Genomic DNA, 18,210 nt, shown 5'->3' on the forward strand with positions numbered 1-18,210 from the left:
ACACACACACACACACACACACACACACACACACACACATTTATTGCATTCTGGTCACACAAAAACTTAGACTCACAGTGGTAGAACCTAGGGCTGGAAGTGTTTAGAGACCATGGTGAAACTGAGGCCCACACAAGCAAAGGCACTTCTCCAATCCATGGCTCTCTCAATAGCTGCTTGGGATTTTTAGCTGCCTTTTCCTTGGGAAACTTGCATCAAAATTATATATTTTTTTCAGCTGACTTTCTTATATTTCTCCCTATCCACTTTCCTTTTTTTGGCAAAGGAGGGGAGGAAGGGAAAGTTGAAAAAGTAAGGGAAAAAAGGAAGGGAGGGAGGAAGGAAGAAAACAGAGACAAAGAAGGGAGGGAGAGAAAGAGTGAGGAAAAGAAGGAAGTGAAGGAGGAAGAGATAGAGGGAAGATGAAAGAGAAAGCCATTGAAGTTGATACAATTCAGTTTGTTGCCTTTAGTCTTTGAAAAATATTATAGAGGGAGGCAGCGCCATGATATCCTAGAGAAAGTCCACGTGGTAACAGCCTGGTACCCTGGCAGGTTGCCTTCCACATCCATCTTGAGGTCGGCCTTTGCTTCCTTCCTCTCCCTCTCCTCCTGCTTCCCCACCGACCTACCTTCACTGAAGACAAAATCAGAGATGATGTCAAAGGGCTGGATGTGGACTGCAGACAGGATCATGGTGACTGTCTTCTGCGGATCACTGGAGGCTAGGGAAATGGTCTGCTGAGCTTGACATTCATAGGACTTTCCAGCTGGGGTGACCAAGGCAGAGAGATGATGCGAGTTGGCTGTGTGCTTCCCGGCTGCAGGGAAGGTCCAGAGCAATGGTTAGGCCCCTATAGGGCTGGCAGAACTCTCATTATGGTGATCCAGATAGTTGACCTTTGCCTCTTAGCCCAGACCGCCCCCCTGATCCTCTGCTGACATGCCCTGTTGCCTTGCCCGGCTGGGGCTATGCAAATGTGAATGCACCCATTCTTTCATGAGCATGGATTTCTTAAATATTAATTTGGAATTTCCTTTTGGAAGAATAAAGTGATACCTAAAACCCCAACCTTTTTTACTATATAAGACCTCACAACAGAGATTCCAAAGATCCACAACGAACAGTGACTTGGTATCCTACACCTCGCACTGGCCCGCAGAAAATAAAATATCTTCCTCATCAAAGCATGGCTGCTGCTAGTACTCTGAGCAGGTGCCCTTGTATGCGTACATATTCTTTGGAAGCCTGCCTGACCCCGTTTCCTCCTTTTCTGGATTTTTTTTTCCTTTTTTTGGTCTAATTTAACTGTGTGAAACGTTTGAATATGAATTTTGATGAAGAGACAAAATTGCCCTTTTTACTGTGATGATCAGGGGTGAAACGGAAAAGATGACATATGTATTCTTATACATGTTCAATAAAAATCGTTTCCCAACTCAGGTGCCCAGGTGATGAAAGGCTTCATTGTGAGTAGATCAGACAATTTACAAAATAAATACATAAATTTAAGTGTGGTCTTTGATGGTGCCTGCAGATCCCAGCATTGTTATTTGGAGCCTAGATATCCCTTGCCACAATATTTTTGGAGGATCTGGGTAGTTGTTGTAGTGATGGGCATGAAAAGCTAATGAATAAGGACATGGTTCAGAATCCACTCTGGGGTGGCCGCAGTGGATGACTGAAGATTGCGGTGAGGCCTGAGCAATGCTCCAAAAGATCTGAAGGCCATCAGATTCTGACCCAAAATGAAAGTCATACTGTCCCCCTTGAAGTTTTAGCGCATAAGAATAAAAACGGGGGTGCAGAAGAAAATAAAAATACAGCTTTGTCCTTCTCCGTGCTTCTTTAAAGGACAAATCATAAGAAAGCCATCCTGAAGCAGCCACAGGAAGACAGTCCCTCAAGAGACATCTCATCCAGGATCAGGTGATGGGTGACAGGCTGGGCCTCAGGCCCTGGGTTTCTTGCGCATCTACAAGGCCTGAAGGCCAGAGGACCCACCCGCGCTCCCGCTTGCTTCCTCCACCTTGGAGAGCAAGCCCAGGGCTAACTTGGCCTGGGAGCGCCAGGCCCTGACCCTGAGGAATTCGGCCTCCAAGACTGAGATCCCTGCAGTGTCTGCGCTTGCCCGGGCTCCTTTCCGAGCCCTGCTGGTCTCTACTCACCACTGACTGCGTCTTTAAAATGGGTCTTCTCCGAGGAGTCATAGACAAACTGGACCTTGCTCAGCCTCCACGTCGCCTCGGGTCCCTTGGACGTGTTGTGACTTTCCTGCCGAGCGGGGCAGGCGCGCGTTAACCGCCAGAGCAGATCTGGGTGGGGAAACGGAGGGGCGGCCCCTACCCGCACCCACCCGGAGTCTGCAACCCCTCTGAGCGCCCCACTAGCAGTTACCTTTACAAACAGCATTTTGAGCGCGTACGCGCGATCCACCCAGAACACCTGCAGCTCCGACTCGTTGTGGCCACAGTGGCCTTTCACCTCAGCTCCCCGGGTCAGTGAGATATCAGCCTGTTCCGTGATTAGCTGGGAACACAGACGCCCCGCACCCCCTCAGCTCGCGAGCCCCAGTGGGGGTTGTAAAGGGCAGCGCGTCCAAACTCCGGGTCGCACGCCTGGGCACTCCTTTGCGCGCGCGCTCCCAGGTCCAGGAACATGCGGTTAGATGCTCTGCGTGCAGACCCGGCCGTTAGGGAAGCAGAGAGAGGGATTTACTTTCAAAGCAGGCGGGGCGAGCAGAAGGCATTACAAGCGGGAACCCCCATGCAGCATTTGGGAACAGCCTGCAGGGTGCAGGGGGGAAGGCGGGCGACCCAGGTCTTCACAGGGTCTTGAGGGGAGGTGCCCTTCGTCCCTAGAGCCCTAGGAGCAAGCTGCGAGGGGAAAAAGTGCCTTACATCTACATAATTGCTGGCCCACACATCATAAGGGACAATAAATTTGGCTGCAAACTCTGCCATGAGACACGTCGTCCCATTTTCCCGCACCACAAATATATCTTTTTCAGGGTTAGTGGAGAGGCCTGAGAGATTCTCCACTTCTTGTTCTGCCATGATTCGAGCCATTGTATCTGCAGAAAACAAACAAAAAATCCTATCGGTTAGGGGCTCAGCGAGCCCACGCGTCTCGGGCACAGGGGTGGAGAGACAAGGAGGTCTGCGGGCTTTGGGCTGCCCAAGTTCCTTGCCGGCTGCAGGGCTCTCTGAGAGCCGTTTCGCTGACCTAGCACCAACAAATTCGACTTCGTTGCTGTTAATTTATAATAAAAATAAAAAACATTTAAAGCCTTATTAATTTGTAATCCGACTGGCGTTTTTCTTCATCTTAGGCTTTTAAACCAAAGCTTTCTCGCCAGTGCTCTGAGCCCACGAAGCAGGCCTGTGCAGCATCGTGTCTGGGATTGGCGTACAAGTGTGTGGCTCTCTGGGGAATTCCCTGCCACTGATGGGAAGGTCCTCCCCTCCTCCCCCCAAAAAAGAACAAACCCGCCAAACATTAGGGCCACGTTTTGACCTTAAGCTAATGGCTTTACTGTGCCAGTTCTATTCTCTGCAAAGAGTGCTCTGGCGGTTGCCGAAACGCTACTCACGGAAGAGCATCAGAAGAACTCGAAGTCTATTCATGCCGAGAACGGCTCTTCCTCGGAGATCCATCCTCGCGGAGCAGCGAATAAGGCCAGTGGTGCTGCTGCAGAGGCCGCCCGAGAGGGAATCCCTCAAAGTCGCCGCTGGAGTGAGCCTGAGTGAGCGAGGGGCGGAGGCACCGAGAGGGAGGAGGGAGGGAGCGCGCGTTCCGTACGCACTGGCGGACTTGGTGTAGATGGAGTACCGCGCCGACCCGGGCAGGGTGAACGCTAACGTGCTCACTGCAGAGGAAAGGACCGCGTGGCGAGGGAGCTGTCCACGGCTGCGAGTGCTGAAAGAATTCGGTTGTATTGCTGGAGTGATTGTGGCTGGGCTTGTGCAGAGCTCCAATGAAATTTGGGAAGGCTAAAATTCTCCCTGAGTCTGTTTCCTGCGCTGCAATTGCATCCGCAAAGATGAGTCTATCCTGAGAAACTTAATAGCACCCTCCGACTTATTCAATATCCCTACCAGTACAGTGATTAGGTGGTGAAGACATCACACCACTGGAGTCCTGGCTTCTGAAAATGCTTCTAGCTCCTGAAGGAAAATGGTGGAGCACAAATTGTTGCTGCTTTGGGGGAGGAGGCGTAGGCAGGAATAGGGAAGGAAAATGCTATGGCAACAGCTTCCTGCATTTGGAGACATCGCCTTCTCTCCCCTGCTCTCACGAGCTCAGGGTTTAAAGTTAAACTGATGCCTCCTCAAGTGAGGCCGTTAGTCAATGCAGTATGTCTATTTGGGCTTGTTTTTTGTGAGTTCTGTTCTCTGATTGCATGAGGACTTTGAACTCTGGGGTCACCTACCCTCGCTCATTATATTGTGACTACTCTGCTAAGAGGAATGTAAGTGAACCCAAAGTTTGTGAAGGTTATGTAGCATTTTTAGGACAGTCCTAGTTACACACACACACACACACGCATGCACACATATAATACTCTACAGCATCTAGTGGGACAGAAAAAACAAATACTACGGGGCTAATTCTTATATTTACACTTTTTAATAACTTGCTTGATTTTTAAATTTTTTGCTCCATAAATCTGAATACAGCACTTTCAGCAATAGGCATACTGTCCTAATCAATTGTAGTGATGTCCAAATATTTTATTTCTTAGCGGCAATTTCATTACATGAAAAATCAACAATATAATGTCATAAAACAATGTCATAATAAGGGGCAAATTGCAAAGTATTTTCATGTTCATTGTCAACTTTGATCCTCCCTACAACCTTAGAAGGTAGGCAAGGGAAGATATACTTATTGTGGTTGTACATACCCCAGAATTGAGGCTCAGAGAAATTAAATGACCTTCCTCAATGTCACATCGTCAGTAAAATTAAAGTAGAAAAATCACATTATTTAACTTCATAGGGATCATTTTCATTTTTCCTTACATAATACTTTGACTCTAAAATATACCATATGTTGATTTCCATTAAAAAATCTTTATTCAGTGACCAAATAACAAGCTAACACCTAAGATCTCTAGCTCACATTCCTGAAATGTATAGAGTGCTGTTTTAAGTATAATAATATTCTGACATTATGCTTGCCACAAAGTGTTTATACAATTATTTTTTCAAACCTGTTCCTATATCAATAATGAGATTAATAGCAGTTCAAATTATGAAGTAATGTTTAAATCAATACTATATTTTTACATCTTTATTTTTATCTCTGTATTTTGATATTTCATCCAAACATTTCTCAATAACTTTATATAACTGAATATATATAGAAGCACTGAGGCAAAATTGTGATTGATACAAAGGCAATTATTATCAGTTGACAGTGGAATTTGTAAAAATTATATATGCCTAATGATTTGTCATGTTAGCAATTGTTAATAAACACTTATTTTCCTGTAGCACTGTAAAAATTAGAAAGCAATGAGATATAGGTAATGGAACATTTATATATTCTCTTTCCCTCTCTCCCTTTAGTAGTTAAATGAGGAAAGAAATGAATGCATTTCAGTCCAGGATTCACTATTTATTTTTTATGACCTTGTACAGATTTTAGTGTTCCTCACCTCAGAAACTGGGATAATAGCTCAGGGGATATCTGGTTAGGCCAAGTGAGCCAATGATTATAAAAGCATTAAAAAAAAAAGACAAATTAATTTAGACCATAAGCATTAACTGAGTACCCACTACTTGCACTATGTTTGGTAATTTGGAAACCCAAAGATAAACAAATACCATTATAAAGTAGAAGAGATATCTGTAACAGTTAGGACACTTTCTCTTATGACACATTATTGCAGATATCTTAAATTATAAGTTGTTAAAAAAGCAACTGAATTAATTGATGATTAGCTGCTTTAATAATAAAATATTAGATGGGACATAGCATTGGTCATGAATCTTAAGTTGTTGTAGTTGATTTACAAATCAAATGGTGGTTCCTTTGGAAAATGGTTTCTTTCCATACCTGACATAAATGATCTCCTTGTTGACCAGCAATTGAATGAGTCAAAAGAAAAAAAAAGGAAGCAATTTTAACTCCTCTTCTTCAGAGAATCATCTTCAAAGCATAATTAATTTAAAATCCCTTTGGGTATTTTATCTTAAACATAGCTTTACAAACACCCATCAACTTATTTGTCTATCTGTAATGATTCTTACGTTGCAATAGGAGTCGGGTCATTATACCTACAACTTTCACCAACATTAATTAAATACTTTCTAATCATCCTTAAAAAAACTTCAGTTCTTTAAAATTACTAAAGAGATAATAAAGGAGAAAAACGTACCATTAAATCATAGTAACAAAGTTTTCCAGGATCCACTCCATTCTTCATTTCTTGAGTGGGAGAGAAAGTAGGAGAAAAAATGACATAAACATGTACACTCATGTGGATGATAGCTGTGTCAATTTTCATCAATGCTGCCGGCAGTCAATACAAATGTCACCCAAGTGCACTGGCTTTTGAATCTCTTCTCAATCCTCTAAGTCCTTCAAAGGATTCTCTTCAATTCTGGTATTTACTTATTGAATTAGTCTTTATGAATCTCATGCATGTCATTGAGTGGTTACTGTTTCATGGATGTGGAAGAAAAGACCCACTGTATGTATAGAACTTTTAGTTTGGATGAAAGAAAATGAGAAGAAACATGAAGATGTATGGTTGCCTGGCACAATGTGTGCACAGATGTTTAAGGAAAGAAAAAGTAAGATAGCCACCCTGGGGTGGGGTGGAATTGACCAAGGAGGCCTCTTGGAGAAGGAGATCTTAAAGAAGTGGACAAATAGATCTAAGGTAAAGGATAAAGAAGGGCAATGCAGATGGAAGAAAAATATATTAAGTAGGAGAATCAGTGCAAAGATGTAATTCTTCATTCCTCCATATTTATCAATTTGCAATAAAGAAGAAATTAGACCCCCAAATCCACAGTGTCTTATACATAACCTTTATTTAACTTCTTTATTTGGTAATTTACCCATATATGGTATATGCAAAAGAATGGCATATGCAAAACATTCTAAATAAAATTAAATATTCAACTTATTAGGTGTATCTCTTTATACTTGGTTGCACAAGCAATTGACTTGTATCTGTAGAATCAAAAGTGGAAAGCTAAGCTTTGTTGCAGCTGAAATTTGGCTTGTTGATGTTTCAATCCACTTTACAGTGAAATGTAAAAATGTACTCTGGTGCTGCTGTTCCCACCACCACTAATGCTCTCCCCTGACCCAGCACACACACACACACACACACACACACACACACACACACACACACACAGATAAGGAAGCACACATGGATAAAGGAAGGAGGGATAACTGAACTGGACAAGATGCACACAGCCCTTATGCCCAAATTACTAGTTACCAAAACCTTTTCTGTGCTCAAGTTAATCACTGGACAATTATTTCATTTAATTTAATCACTGCCTTTGAAAACCTTTGAAATCCTCTTGGGATAGGAACTGAAAAATAAGTATACATAAAAATATTTTGTGCATATATTGGCAAACCCTAGAATATGTGGAAAGAATGAGAAAATTAAGTTTGGCCCTCTGATGCACTCAGCTTGCATGACCTTGGTGAAATTTCCCTCATCCTTCCTGTCATTGGTCTCTCCTGCAGCTAGTTTAAAGAAACCAAGCTATTTCTGCAATGAGGGTAAGCAGTGGAGAAGACAAGGCACCAGAATAATAGCCCTTTCATTGGCAATGTATCTTCATGCTAAGTTCTTAGAAAATGTCCTTTTATGAACTCATTTAGGATAAATGCCTTCACATAGGAGGGCATGCAGGGGACAAAGTCTCTCTAAAAAAACTACCTGAATAAGCAGATGGTGAGGCCAGGTGATCATTCCTGAAAGGTTCAAGAGCACAGGAATTATTTTTATCTCTTGAGCCAGTAATTAGTTAACTGTTTTTAAAACAGTTTATGATAGCTACCGCTAGCTTCAATGTGTAAAATTTTAGGCTACTGAGTACAATCAGTCCTCTTGGCTTTCCTGGCAGTGAGGAAAATCTTAACACAGGGGGGACCTGGGACTCTTCTGTAAAAGACAAGAGTCAACTGAGAATTTTAAAAAGTCCTTTAAGAAGTTTTTTTCTCCAAGAAATACTAACAGTTATCCCCGTAGGCTTAAGGTTAGACAAGCTGTGGCTCATTTACAACAGTTCGCTATCTGCGTTCTGAGATAAAGCACTTCTTTTAAAATTTCTTTTATCGTGTATCACAGGGGTTCCTTATTCCCAGTTACCTACTCTTTAAGTTCTCTATTTGCAGTTTTCTGCATATTCACTTGAAGATGTGTTAGAACTAAGGGAAATTTATATTAATTGCTATGGGGTGGGGAGGGTGAGAGTGGGGCGGCCAGTCAGCTGAGCTTGGAAGGAAGTTTTGCTGGTGCAGACCTGGAGCCCCAGAGTTGCCCTGGGGTGTTTTGATGTTGTAAGTTTGGGATGTTTCTATGGCTGTTTATTTGAAACCATTGCAAGACGCTTGCTCTGGTAACCAAGAAAGGGAAAGAGGAAAGAGTCTTCAGTGTATTGGAAAGATGACTGGCATGGGAACCTAGGAAGCAATATGTTAGCTTTATTACTCCACTAACAAAAACTTCTGGGAGGAATGGTTTCACCTCTCTGGTCTTCAACATGCCTTTCCTACAGGATCCTTCCAGGACTGCATGCACCGCTTCTATGAGTGACCTTAGTTAGGAAGTGATCTGAGCAATACTTTCTAGGGGGAAAAAAAAAAAAAGCAAAATCGAAAAACCAAAACAAACAAACAAACAAAAACCGCTGAGGATTTCCATTACTAAAGCTTTCTATCCCAACGTGCAAGAAGCCTGCACAGATCTAGACTCACGGACTGCGGCCCTCGGCGTTACCTTTGGGTGACACCGAGGCACATGGGCCCGGTTGCTCGAGGTCTGGAGCTTGGTAGGGCTGGGGCTGCGGAATCCAGACCTGTCTGCTTCTGCCCGAGAGACAAGAGATGCGCGTTGCGGCGGTGCGCCCAGCGGCCCGAACGCCGAGTTCGCGGCGACCTCAGCAGGGGAAAGACGTCGGCGCCAGGCACCCGGGTTGGACTTCACCGCACGTTCGCGAAGCTGCTCCCGGTGTGGAGGTGAAAGAGGAACCTTGCAGAGGTGTGGTCCAAGCCGGCTCCAAAGCCGGGTAAGAAGGATCAATTCCGAGGTTGCTGGAGTTGGGCGAGTTCGGGCCTTGGCTGCTGGACAGAAGCTCCGGGCTCTTTTTGTGTTCTGGTGTCGAGGGGAATTAGGACTAGAAAGGGAGGAAGTAAGTTCCTGGCAGAGAGTGTTCTCTGGCTCCCCGCGACTTTCTTTGGAGCTTCCAAGGCCGGGAAGCGTTGGCAAACCCCACGCTGGGGCGGGGAGGGTGGGCGGTGAGACCCCGGCGCTCTGCCTGCCTCGCGCCTCTCGGGTCCCTCCCCCGCCTAGAGGAAAGCCGCGGGGGGCTTGAGCTGGGTGGGGTGTTACACAGAGGAGGGGGAAGAGGCCAGGTTGCAGAGGCTTCGCGTCTCTTCTTTTCTCTTCTTTTTTCTTTTCCTTTCTAACCCGCCAGGGTGGCATCCGCATCGGAGGGAAATGCCCCCGATGGGCCCCAGAGATCCAGCTTCCAGGGCAGAAGTCGGGAGGATGCTGCGCCGCAGGGCCAGGGGCGTTCGGGCATCCTCGCGGCGCGCGGTTCTTGGACCACTCTGAGACGTGGGCAAGGTTTTGAGACCCTGCCGAGAGGAGATCGAGGCTGAGGTGCCCGAAGAGGCACAGAGGGCGCGCCCTCAGAGGGAAACGGCTCTGCCTGCGGGGCTGGCGGCCTGGGAACCGGGCGGGTCCCGGCCCGGGGACAGGACGGTGACAGGGTGGACTGACTCACTGGGGCCTTCTGCTGGGGTCCCTGGTCGCTAAGTGAGCCTTCTGACCTGGTGGAGAAGTGGGACCGAAACACTCTCCTCCTCCCACGCACGAGCCTTCTACCCCCTCGGGGCGCCCCGGGCTGCTGGAGGCCCAGGCCTGTGAGGTTAGGGTTAGAGCTCTGTTTGTTTTTGTTTTCCAATCTGGGGCTGGGGGCGGGAGCGGAGGTTATTCTGTACTCTAGGTCGCAAATGAGAGAAAGAGTCCAGGGACAAAGCAGGGGCCGCCTCTCTGCGGAAAGTCCCAGTTCCCGATACTGATCGCGCGCCCCCGGGGGTGCTGTGCCACGCAGCTGGCAGGACGCGGAGCCGGGGACCTGCGGCTCTGCTCTTCTCCGGTGACAAGACCAGATAAGGACTCTGGGAGGCCCCACCCCTGAGAAACACTGTGGGGACCCTCCCGATATTCCCTTTGAAATAAAAATAACATTAAATCCAAGATTCAAATAACACTAAATCTCGCATTCTAACACTAAAAAAACCCCACTAACGCTCGGGATTTTAACCCATGGCGGCTCCATGGTTACTTTTTAACTCAAAAGCAAATTTGTGGGTGCAGGCCTCTGCTGCCCCAGGTCTGTCTGCCAGAGGTGTCCCCGGCTCAGCAGCGCCGGCGGCACCTGCGCGTGCAGTCTAGGCCCAGCCCCCAGCCCCGCCCCAGGAGGTTCTTTGTGTTTCTAATTCTCCTCCCACACCTCCCCTTTTTTTTTCTTGTCAGCAAAACAGCAGGGTCTGTAGAGGTGGTTGTCCCCGCCTCGCCGCCCAGTCTTTGGAGTCACAACCCAAGTCAAACGGGCATTCGAGAGCGTTCGAGCTTAGGGCGCTGAAGCCACCACGAGCAACGCGCCCCAACCCCTGTCACCCGGAGGTCAGGAGCCTGGGTACCACCGCCGCTACCGTTTCATCGCCGGTGACTTTGTGGGGAGGTGCACAGATGGGGAACGCCTCGGGCCGGCACTCAGGGCCAGCTGATGGATCGTCTCATTTCCTGACTTGATGGGCCGGAACCTGGGCTGGTCGGGCTGGCCGGGGGGAGCGGGGTGGTGTAGGGACCCAGCCAGCCGCACGGGTGCATAGGTGTGTGTGTGTGTGTGTGTGTGTGTGTGTGTGTGTGTGTGGTGTGATATGTATCTTAGAGAAAGACCCCCAATACCCTCCCTCCCCCAACGCGAAGTTATCCCTCCTCCGGTTTTCTGTTCTGGACACAAGCGCCTTGTCCCGGGTTGTGAGTGCAGTGGTGGTTGTCAGGCATCCGCCCGCACCGTGCTGGCAGCATCCTTTGACGCGGGAGGCTGAGGAGAGCAGGGCTTGGCCTCCAGTCCAGTCCCCCGAAAGGGCTGTGGGTGGGGGAACAGGTCATGAAAGCCACAGTGTGGAGGGGGTGGGGAAGCCTCCATTCTGGGTCCATGTAAGGTCCACCTCTCTGGGAAACTTGGAGGGAGACAGGGGACTGGCCTTGAGAGTCAGGCGGCAGTGAGGAATGTCGTAGAAAGGTGGGTGGGAAAATGCACATTGGAACGCTCGCTTCTGGGGCGGTTGGACACTCCAGCGAGCACAACAAAGCCGTGTGTGCCCCTGGGGAGGGCAAGGTTGCTGGTCCCTGTCTCAGCACCTCACCCTCAACTCAGGAAGGAGCTGGGAGGAAGGAGAGAAACCCAGGAGGGAGCCGGAGGCTGAGCTCAGATGAGAGGACAGCTGAACCAAAGAAGGGTCAGACACTGGGGTTCCTGTTTCTAGGCCGTAAGTGTGGGGTTTTCTTTTTCAGCTTCCAGGAATCCAGAATCTTCCTCCAGGTCTCTGGGAACTTGAACGCTGACTCTACTTGGAAGCATTCATCCTAGGCTGGGCCTTGGAGAGGCCTGAGAGGATCAGGCCTGTGATCTCAAGGAGTCCCCAGCTGGGTGTGCACCTGGGCAAAGTAGTCCACCCACTCCCCAACTGCCTTCTGGGAAAGTGGCCACTCTCTAGGGAGCCAGGAAAGCATCACAAGGGTCAGGGCATCTAGACAGTGCACTGCGCAGAGACTGAAGTGTTGTCCATGGGCCAGTAGCATCACCCTCACCTGGCTACTGCAGAATCTCAGGCCCCACCCAGGCCTCCTGCATCAGAAGCTCCATTGAAAAAGGGGGTCTAGGGGGCTTATGAACATCTAAGCTGGAGAAGCCTAATTTATAGAACCTCAGTTTAGCCACTGCCCACTTCAAGTTAGAATGCCCAGTTCTCAAACCTCTTCCCTTCTCTTCCTGCACTTGATTAAATCATTCAGTCTTGTTTCTTTAAATGAACTGCATATGTTGATTATCCCAAATTCTCACCTCAAATAAATCAACTGCTTAGTATCTCCACTGGGATATATAAAGATATTTCCAACTTAACACGTCCATGATTGTTAATTTTATGCATCAATTTGGCTAGGCTATGGCGCCCAGATGTTTGGTCAAAACCAGGTTAGATGTTGCTGTGGAGGTATTTTTAAAATGTGATCAACTGGGCTTCCCTGGTGGCGCAGTGGTTGAGAGTCCGCCTGCCGATGCAGGGGACACGGGTTCGTGCCCCGGTCCGGGAAGATCCCACATGCCGCAGAGAGGCTGGGCCCGTGAGCCACGGCCGCTGAGCCTGCATGTCCGGAGCCTGTGCTCCACAACGGAAGAGGCCACAACAGTGAGAGGCCCGCGTACCGCAAAAAGAAACAAACAAATAAAATGTGATCAACTTTTAAATCAGTAGACTTTGAGTAAATAGGTTGCCCTTCATAATGTGGGTGATCCTCATCCAATCAGTTGAGGCCCTTAAGAGAAAAGACTGAGGTCCTCCAAGGAAGGAAGGAGTCTGCCTTCAGACTGCCTTCAGACTTGAGCAGCAAAATCAACTCTTTCTTGGATGTCCCACCTGCCAGCCTGCTCTGCAGAATGCAGACTTGCTAGCATCCATAATCACATGAGCCAGTTCCTTAAAATAAATTTCTCTCTACACACATTCTATTGGTTCTGTTTCTCTGGATAACCTTGATTAATACAATGTCCAAAACCAAACTTCTCATTTATCCCTTGCCTCCACCTCCCAAAACCCTGCTTCTTTTCAGCTGTTACAGTTAGCAGAAATTCCAGTTGTGCAGACCAAGAGCTTCTAAACCACCACTGACTTCTCCCATTCCCTCATGCCCCACATCTAACTCATCAGAAAATCCTGCCATCTTTCCCTTTAAACCAGATCCATGATCTGACAACTTCTCATCATCCTTATTGCTCTCACCCTGGTTTTTGCTCCTCTTATCTAGTTAAAAAACTCCCTAGTTAGTCTTCTGTTTCTTCCTTGGTCCTCTTGTGGCCTTTTCTTCACATGCAGTCAAGAGTGATTCCACAGTGTAGTTAAAACCATGTTAGTCACTCCTTCCTCCAAACTCTACAGTGGTTTCCTCTTTCATTCAGATGAAAAAACCAAGCCTGGAAGTCTGTCTATGTTGTGGCGACTGTTACATCTTCTACACTCCCTTACCCCCTTCACTCTGCCAACATTCTGGACATGCTGCTCCCTCAGGCCCTTTGCTCTAGCTGATCCCTCTGCTGGGAGCTAATTAAGGATTACATTTGGCTGTGAAGAATGGAAAACCCAAAATAACAGTGACTTAAACAAGATAGCAGTATATTTTTCTCAAAGAAAAGTCCAGGAGCCATTGCTCCAGGGTTGGTAGGCTGTTTCATGGTCTCAGAGATTCAGACTTCTCCAACCTGCAAAGGTCTTCATTCTCAATGACTCCTCATAGTCCAACCAGTAAGGAGCAAAAGACACAGGAAGAAAATGGGTCAAAGTCAAAGGAGAGACAACTGTTGTCTTTTAAGAAGATGCACTAAAGCTTCCCCTGGGCTCCTGACATTCCATTGCCCAGGATGTAATCACGTGGTCCTACCTTGCTTCAAAGGAACCTGGGAAATGCAGTATTTATTCTGGGAAGTCATGCACTTTGCTCAAATTCATAAGTTCTATTTCTGAAGAAGATGGGCAGAAGGATATTAGAAAGAATGCCAACAGTCTCTATCTCAGCATCTATTACAAAGACAAAGATGTCCAGTGTGGCTTGGGCAGACTGAAAAAAGTGCAGAGTGGTAGTCTGGAGAGATAGGAAGATGTGGAAGATTATTTCTAAAGATGGTTGCCCCAAATTACTCTCATTGTTGAACATTTATATCCCTCTGATCAAGAGGCAGGTCTATCTTCTTCTCCTTTGAGTCTGGGCTACCCTTGTGACTTGCTTTGATCAATAGAATGTGGTGAAAGTGATGTTGTGTGTTTTGGCTTAGGCTTTAAGAATACTGGCAACTTCCTCTGATGTCCTCTGGAGATTCAGCTCCCAGGAAAAGAAGAATTGAACTTGACCACTAAATGCTGAGAGACCATGGGGAGAGGGAGAGGCCCAGGTAGCCATCCTGGCCGAGGCACCAGACATGTGAGTAAAGCATATTAGACATTTCAGCCTCAGCTGGGTTCCCAACCAGACGCAGCCATACAAGTGACCCCAGCCAATACCAAATGGAGCAGAACTGGCCAGCTGTTCTGCTGAACATCATGAGGAATAGTACACTGTTGTTGCTTCAAGCATTGTTTTGGGATGGTTTGTTATGCAACCATAGATAAATGAACTAGCAGGGGCCAGATCATGGGAAGGTATATAGGCTCAGGAAAGAATTATGGCTTTTATTTTTAATGCAGAGGGAAGAATTAGAGGATTTTAAGCAGATGAGTTACACGATCTGATTTACACTTCAAGAGGCTCACTCTGCTCATGTGTGGAGAAAGGGCTGTAGGGGCTCAAGAGTGAACGGAAATGAAACCAGGAGGCTGTGACAGTTGTCAAAGTGAGGGATGACGGAGGCTAAAACCAGGGTGGTTTTCCCAGTAGTGTTGAGAAGTAGTTCCATTCCAGAAATAGCTTGGAGAAAGAGCCAATAATACTTATTGATTAGACCAAGGGGATGAAAAAAAGAGATAATCAAAAATTATTCTTAGAATTTTAACCTGAGCCCGGGAAGGTGGAAATATCATTAGTAACTGAAAAGTGGGTTTTCAGTTAAAAACAACAACAACAACAGGAATTCTGTTTTGAATGAGCTAACTTTGAAATGCCTATTATATACCCAATGGCAGGTTTATGTGGGGATCAATGAGGAGGAACTGCCGGACATATAAACTTGTGAGTCTGATTACTAGGGATCATTTTTGCTACTTCAAGAGAGGGCTGTGTTGCTTTGCCCCGCCCTTTTGTGCAGGGTCCTCCTTCTCATACAAATTCAAAATATTAGTGAACCCAAATAGTAGTCTTTCACACTGAAAAGTAAGTTTAGAAAAGCACACTGTCTTTGAGACAGTCTCGTGGCTTCCTTGGCACCTGGCATGCACATGCCGCGGACCTGGGATGATTAATGGACGAGACCGTTCGTGACCCACTTATGGGCTATTGCTTCCATTATAAACCCTTTGAAATCTGGAAGGCTGGCTGGATGCCATTCCAACTGGACACACTGTCATCTTTTGTATTTATTTTTAAATCATAAGATGAAACAAAACAAAACAAAAAATACCCCTCACGACCCACCCACTCATATCTCTAGAGATTTGTTGCTACTAAAATATAGTGCATATGATAACATCTGTGTACCTGTCATGTTTTTTGTCCTATTTGTTAAAACATTCGAGATTAGATCCAGTGCTGATTAGTTCTCACCACTTTTGGTGATCAACGTTGATCATTTAAGAATAACATATTGCAGGCTATTCATGACTTTCATTGTTATTGTTGTTTACATTTCTCAACAGTCACCTCCATACCAGAATACAGGCAGTGAAAGAGAAAAGTCAAAGCAAAACCTTCTTAATATTTTTTCTTGATTGACTAATCCATTAAGCAAAGGTCAAGACTCATCTTTTGCATGACGTTGAGGACTTTGCTGCCTCATAGTAAAGTTAAGACACATACATGGACATCTGGCACACTCTGGCAGCTGGAAGTACCATTTCTTTATTTTTTAAAATCAAAACAATTCTAATCTGAATGTCCTCCCCCAATCCCATAAACTTTCCAAGGTTGAGGGGAAGTCCAGTGCAGCAGATACTCTTGGTGCCCATTTATTTCCCTGTGGCCCCTGGCAGCTTAAGGACATGGTGGTGTTCGTGCCTCCTGCCTCAAGAACCCGTGGCTTTTTCCTGAGGGCTCTCTCTGGCCCCTGGAACTTGCTCAGCCCACAGGGGTCAGGCTGGAAGTGTGAGGAGTTACTACCCTCAAGAACAACTTTCACCTAACAAGATGAGAAAGTTAGAGGATGAATAGCCGTGTCTTCACCCCTGGTGGGACAATCCTGAGGGAGTGCTACACTCTCTCCATCACAGAGTCCCCAGCGGGATGGAGCCCCAGTTGCCCACAGCAGTAACAGTGACCATTATTATACCGCTAGTGTTCTATCCACCCCCACTCCAATCTCTTATTATGTTTCCTGAGATGAACTCCAAAATAGAATACTTGTACCCAAATTCTTGTCTGAGGGCCTGCTTTTTGGAGACCACAAGTTGAGACATCCAGCATCACCTAATTGCCTTCTTCCCCTTCTTTTGGACAATACAATGACACTGGGAAGCCCTGAGGAGTGGGGGAGGCACCCACTCCTCAGTCCCAGAGGGCACTGCTGCCATTGTTCCTTGTCCCAGCCAACATGGACTGGGCTACATGTCCAAGGCAGCCATCTTTCTTGTTATCTCCCTTTCTTCTATAAAGGCTGGCAAAGCAGTCAGGTAGCCTTCCCATCTGAGGTTCTGCCACTGCCCAGACCCTGGGTTTCAAAAAGCCTATTCTTTGGGCGCTCCAAGGGCCCTTTATTGCTTCTCTTCTCCAAAAGCTAGAGAGCTGTGTTTTCACCACTCTGCTCCTCAACTCTGGAGTACTTCAATCCCCTTCACTCTTGTTTACTCAGCTCCAGTGGGCTAGATCAAGGGCTGGCAAATTTTCTCTGTAAAGGAGAAGATGGTAACTATTGTAGACTTTGTGGGCTATGCAGTCTCTGTTTAACCCTGCTGTTGTATGTAGCATGAGAGCAGCCATAGGTCATACATAAGTTGACAAGTGTGGCTGTGTTCCAATACAACTTTATTTATGGACCCAGAAATTTTCATTTCATATAATTTTTGCAAGTCAAAAATAGTTTTCTTTAATTTTTTCCCCCAACAACTTAGAAATGTAAAAGCATTCTTAGCTCATAGATCATCCAAAATAAGGTAGCAGACTGGATTTGGCCAGTGGGGCATAGTTTGCTGACTTGTAGGCTAGTCTTTCAAAGAAAAATCCTGTTTAGATTTTTTTATGCAGCTAAGCTCCTTTTTGATTGGTATTATTTGAATCTAATTAAGGTTAGGAATGCATTGGATTTATTGGATTTATCAAGTTTTGATGTATTATCAACAAATAAACGCTTCTAGGTCAGGGAAATATCCTTTGCATTTTCCCCAGAGCACTCCTTGTGGTTGTATACATAAATTAATTTACAATAGCACCAGAGCAGAGAGCTTATTATTTGTTCTTTATTGTGCTATACACTGTGCTGTGGGACTCACTCAATCATTTTCTCATTTGAAGAAAAGATGATAAAACCCACACTAATAGGTTGCCATGACAATTAAATGACATTGTGTCTGTGGCAACACTTTGTTAATTGTAATTGTAAAATGTCAGGTGGTATTGTGATCATGCTTTTCAGGTATAAGATATGATGATCTCTGTTTCAGGGTGGTGATTCTGTAGGCAAGAGGAATTTAGAAGCTGGAGAATAAATGTATTTTATTCCTTAATCTCCCATTATGTGGCTTTATGACCTTGGAGTCAATAATTTCTCCATCTGTGCAACGGTGATAATGTTCTTGATTTGCCTGTAACATGGCGATTAAATGAGAAAGATTGTTAAATGCTATGAACATGTAAGATTTAAAGTTACCATTTGGTCTCAGACCCCTTTAAATTTTTAAGAAACTCAAAGGATTTTTATTTATGTGAATTAAATGTCAATAGTACTGGGCTTCCCTGGTGGCGCAGTGGTTGAGAGTCCGCCTGCCGATGCAGGGGACACAGGTTCATGCCCCGGTCTGGGAAGATCCCACATGCCGCGGAGCCTGCACGTCCGGAGCCTGTGCTCCGCAACGGGAGAG

The 18,210-nt window shown here is 46.1% G+C and overlaps 1 protein-coding gene across 2 annotated transcripts in view; it reads right to left on the minus strand.

Moving 5' to 3' along the window:
- LAMP5 (lysosome associated membrane protein 5) overlaps positions 1–3,673 on the minus strand; it is a 12,803-nt gene extending 9,130 nt beyond the window's left edge. The window contains exons 1-5 of one of the 2 annotated variants that reach the window (XM_024764256.1): positions 3,593–3,673; positions 2,901–3,073; positions 2,398–2,529; positions 2,169–2,274; positions 632–820 (exon numbers count right to left, since the gene is read on the minus strand). In XM_024764256.1, coding sequence (XP_024620024.1) covers positions 632–820; positions 2,169–2,274; positions 2,398–2,529; positions 2,901–3,073; positions 3,593–3,656 — 664 coding nt within the window. In that variant the 5' untranslated portion in view covers positions 3,657–3,673. The remainder of the gene's footprint in view (positions 1–631; positions 821–2,168; positions 2,275–2,397; positions 2,530–2,900; positions 3,074–3,592) is intronic. The other variant, XM_024764257.1, reaches the window with a different exon arrangement.
- Positions 3,674–18,210: the final 14,537 nt, after the last annotated feature.

Source organism: Neophocaena asiaeorientalis, unplaced genomic scaffold (genome assembly GCF_003031525.2).
Source record: "Neophocaena asiaeorientalis asiaeorientalis breed wild unplaced genomic scaffold, Neophocaena_asiaeorientalis_V1.1 scaffold400, whole genome shotgun sequence".
Taxonomy (NCBI): Eukaryota; Metazoa; Chordata; class Mammalia; order Artiodactyla; family Phocoenidae; genus Neophocaena; species Neophocaena asiaeorientalis.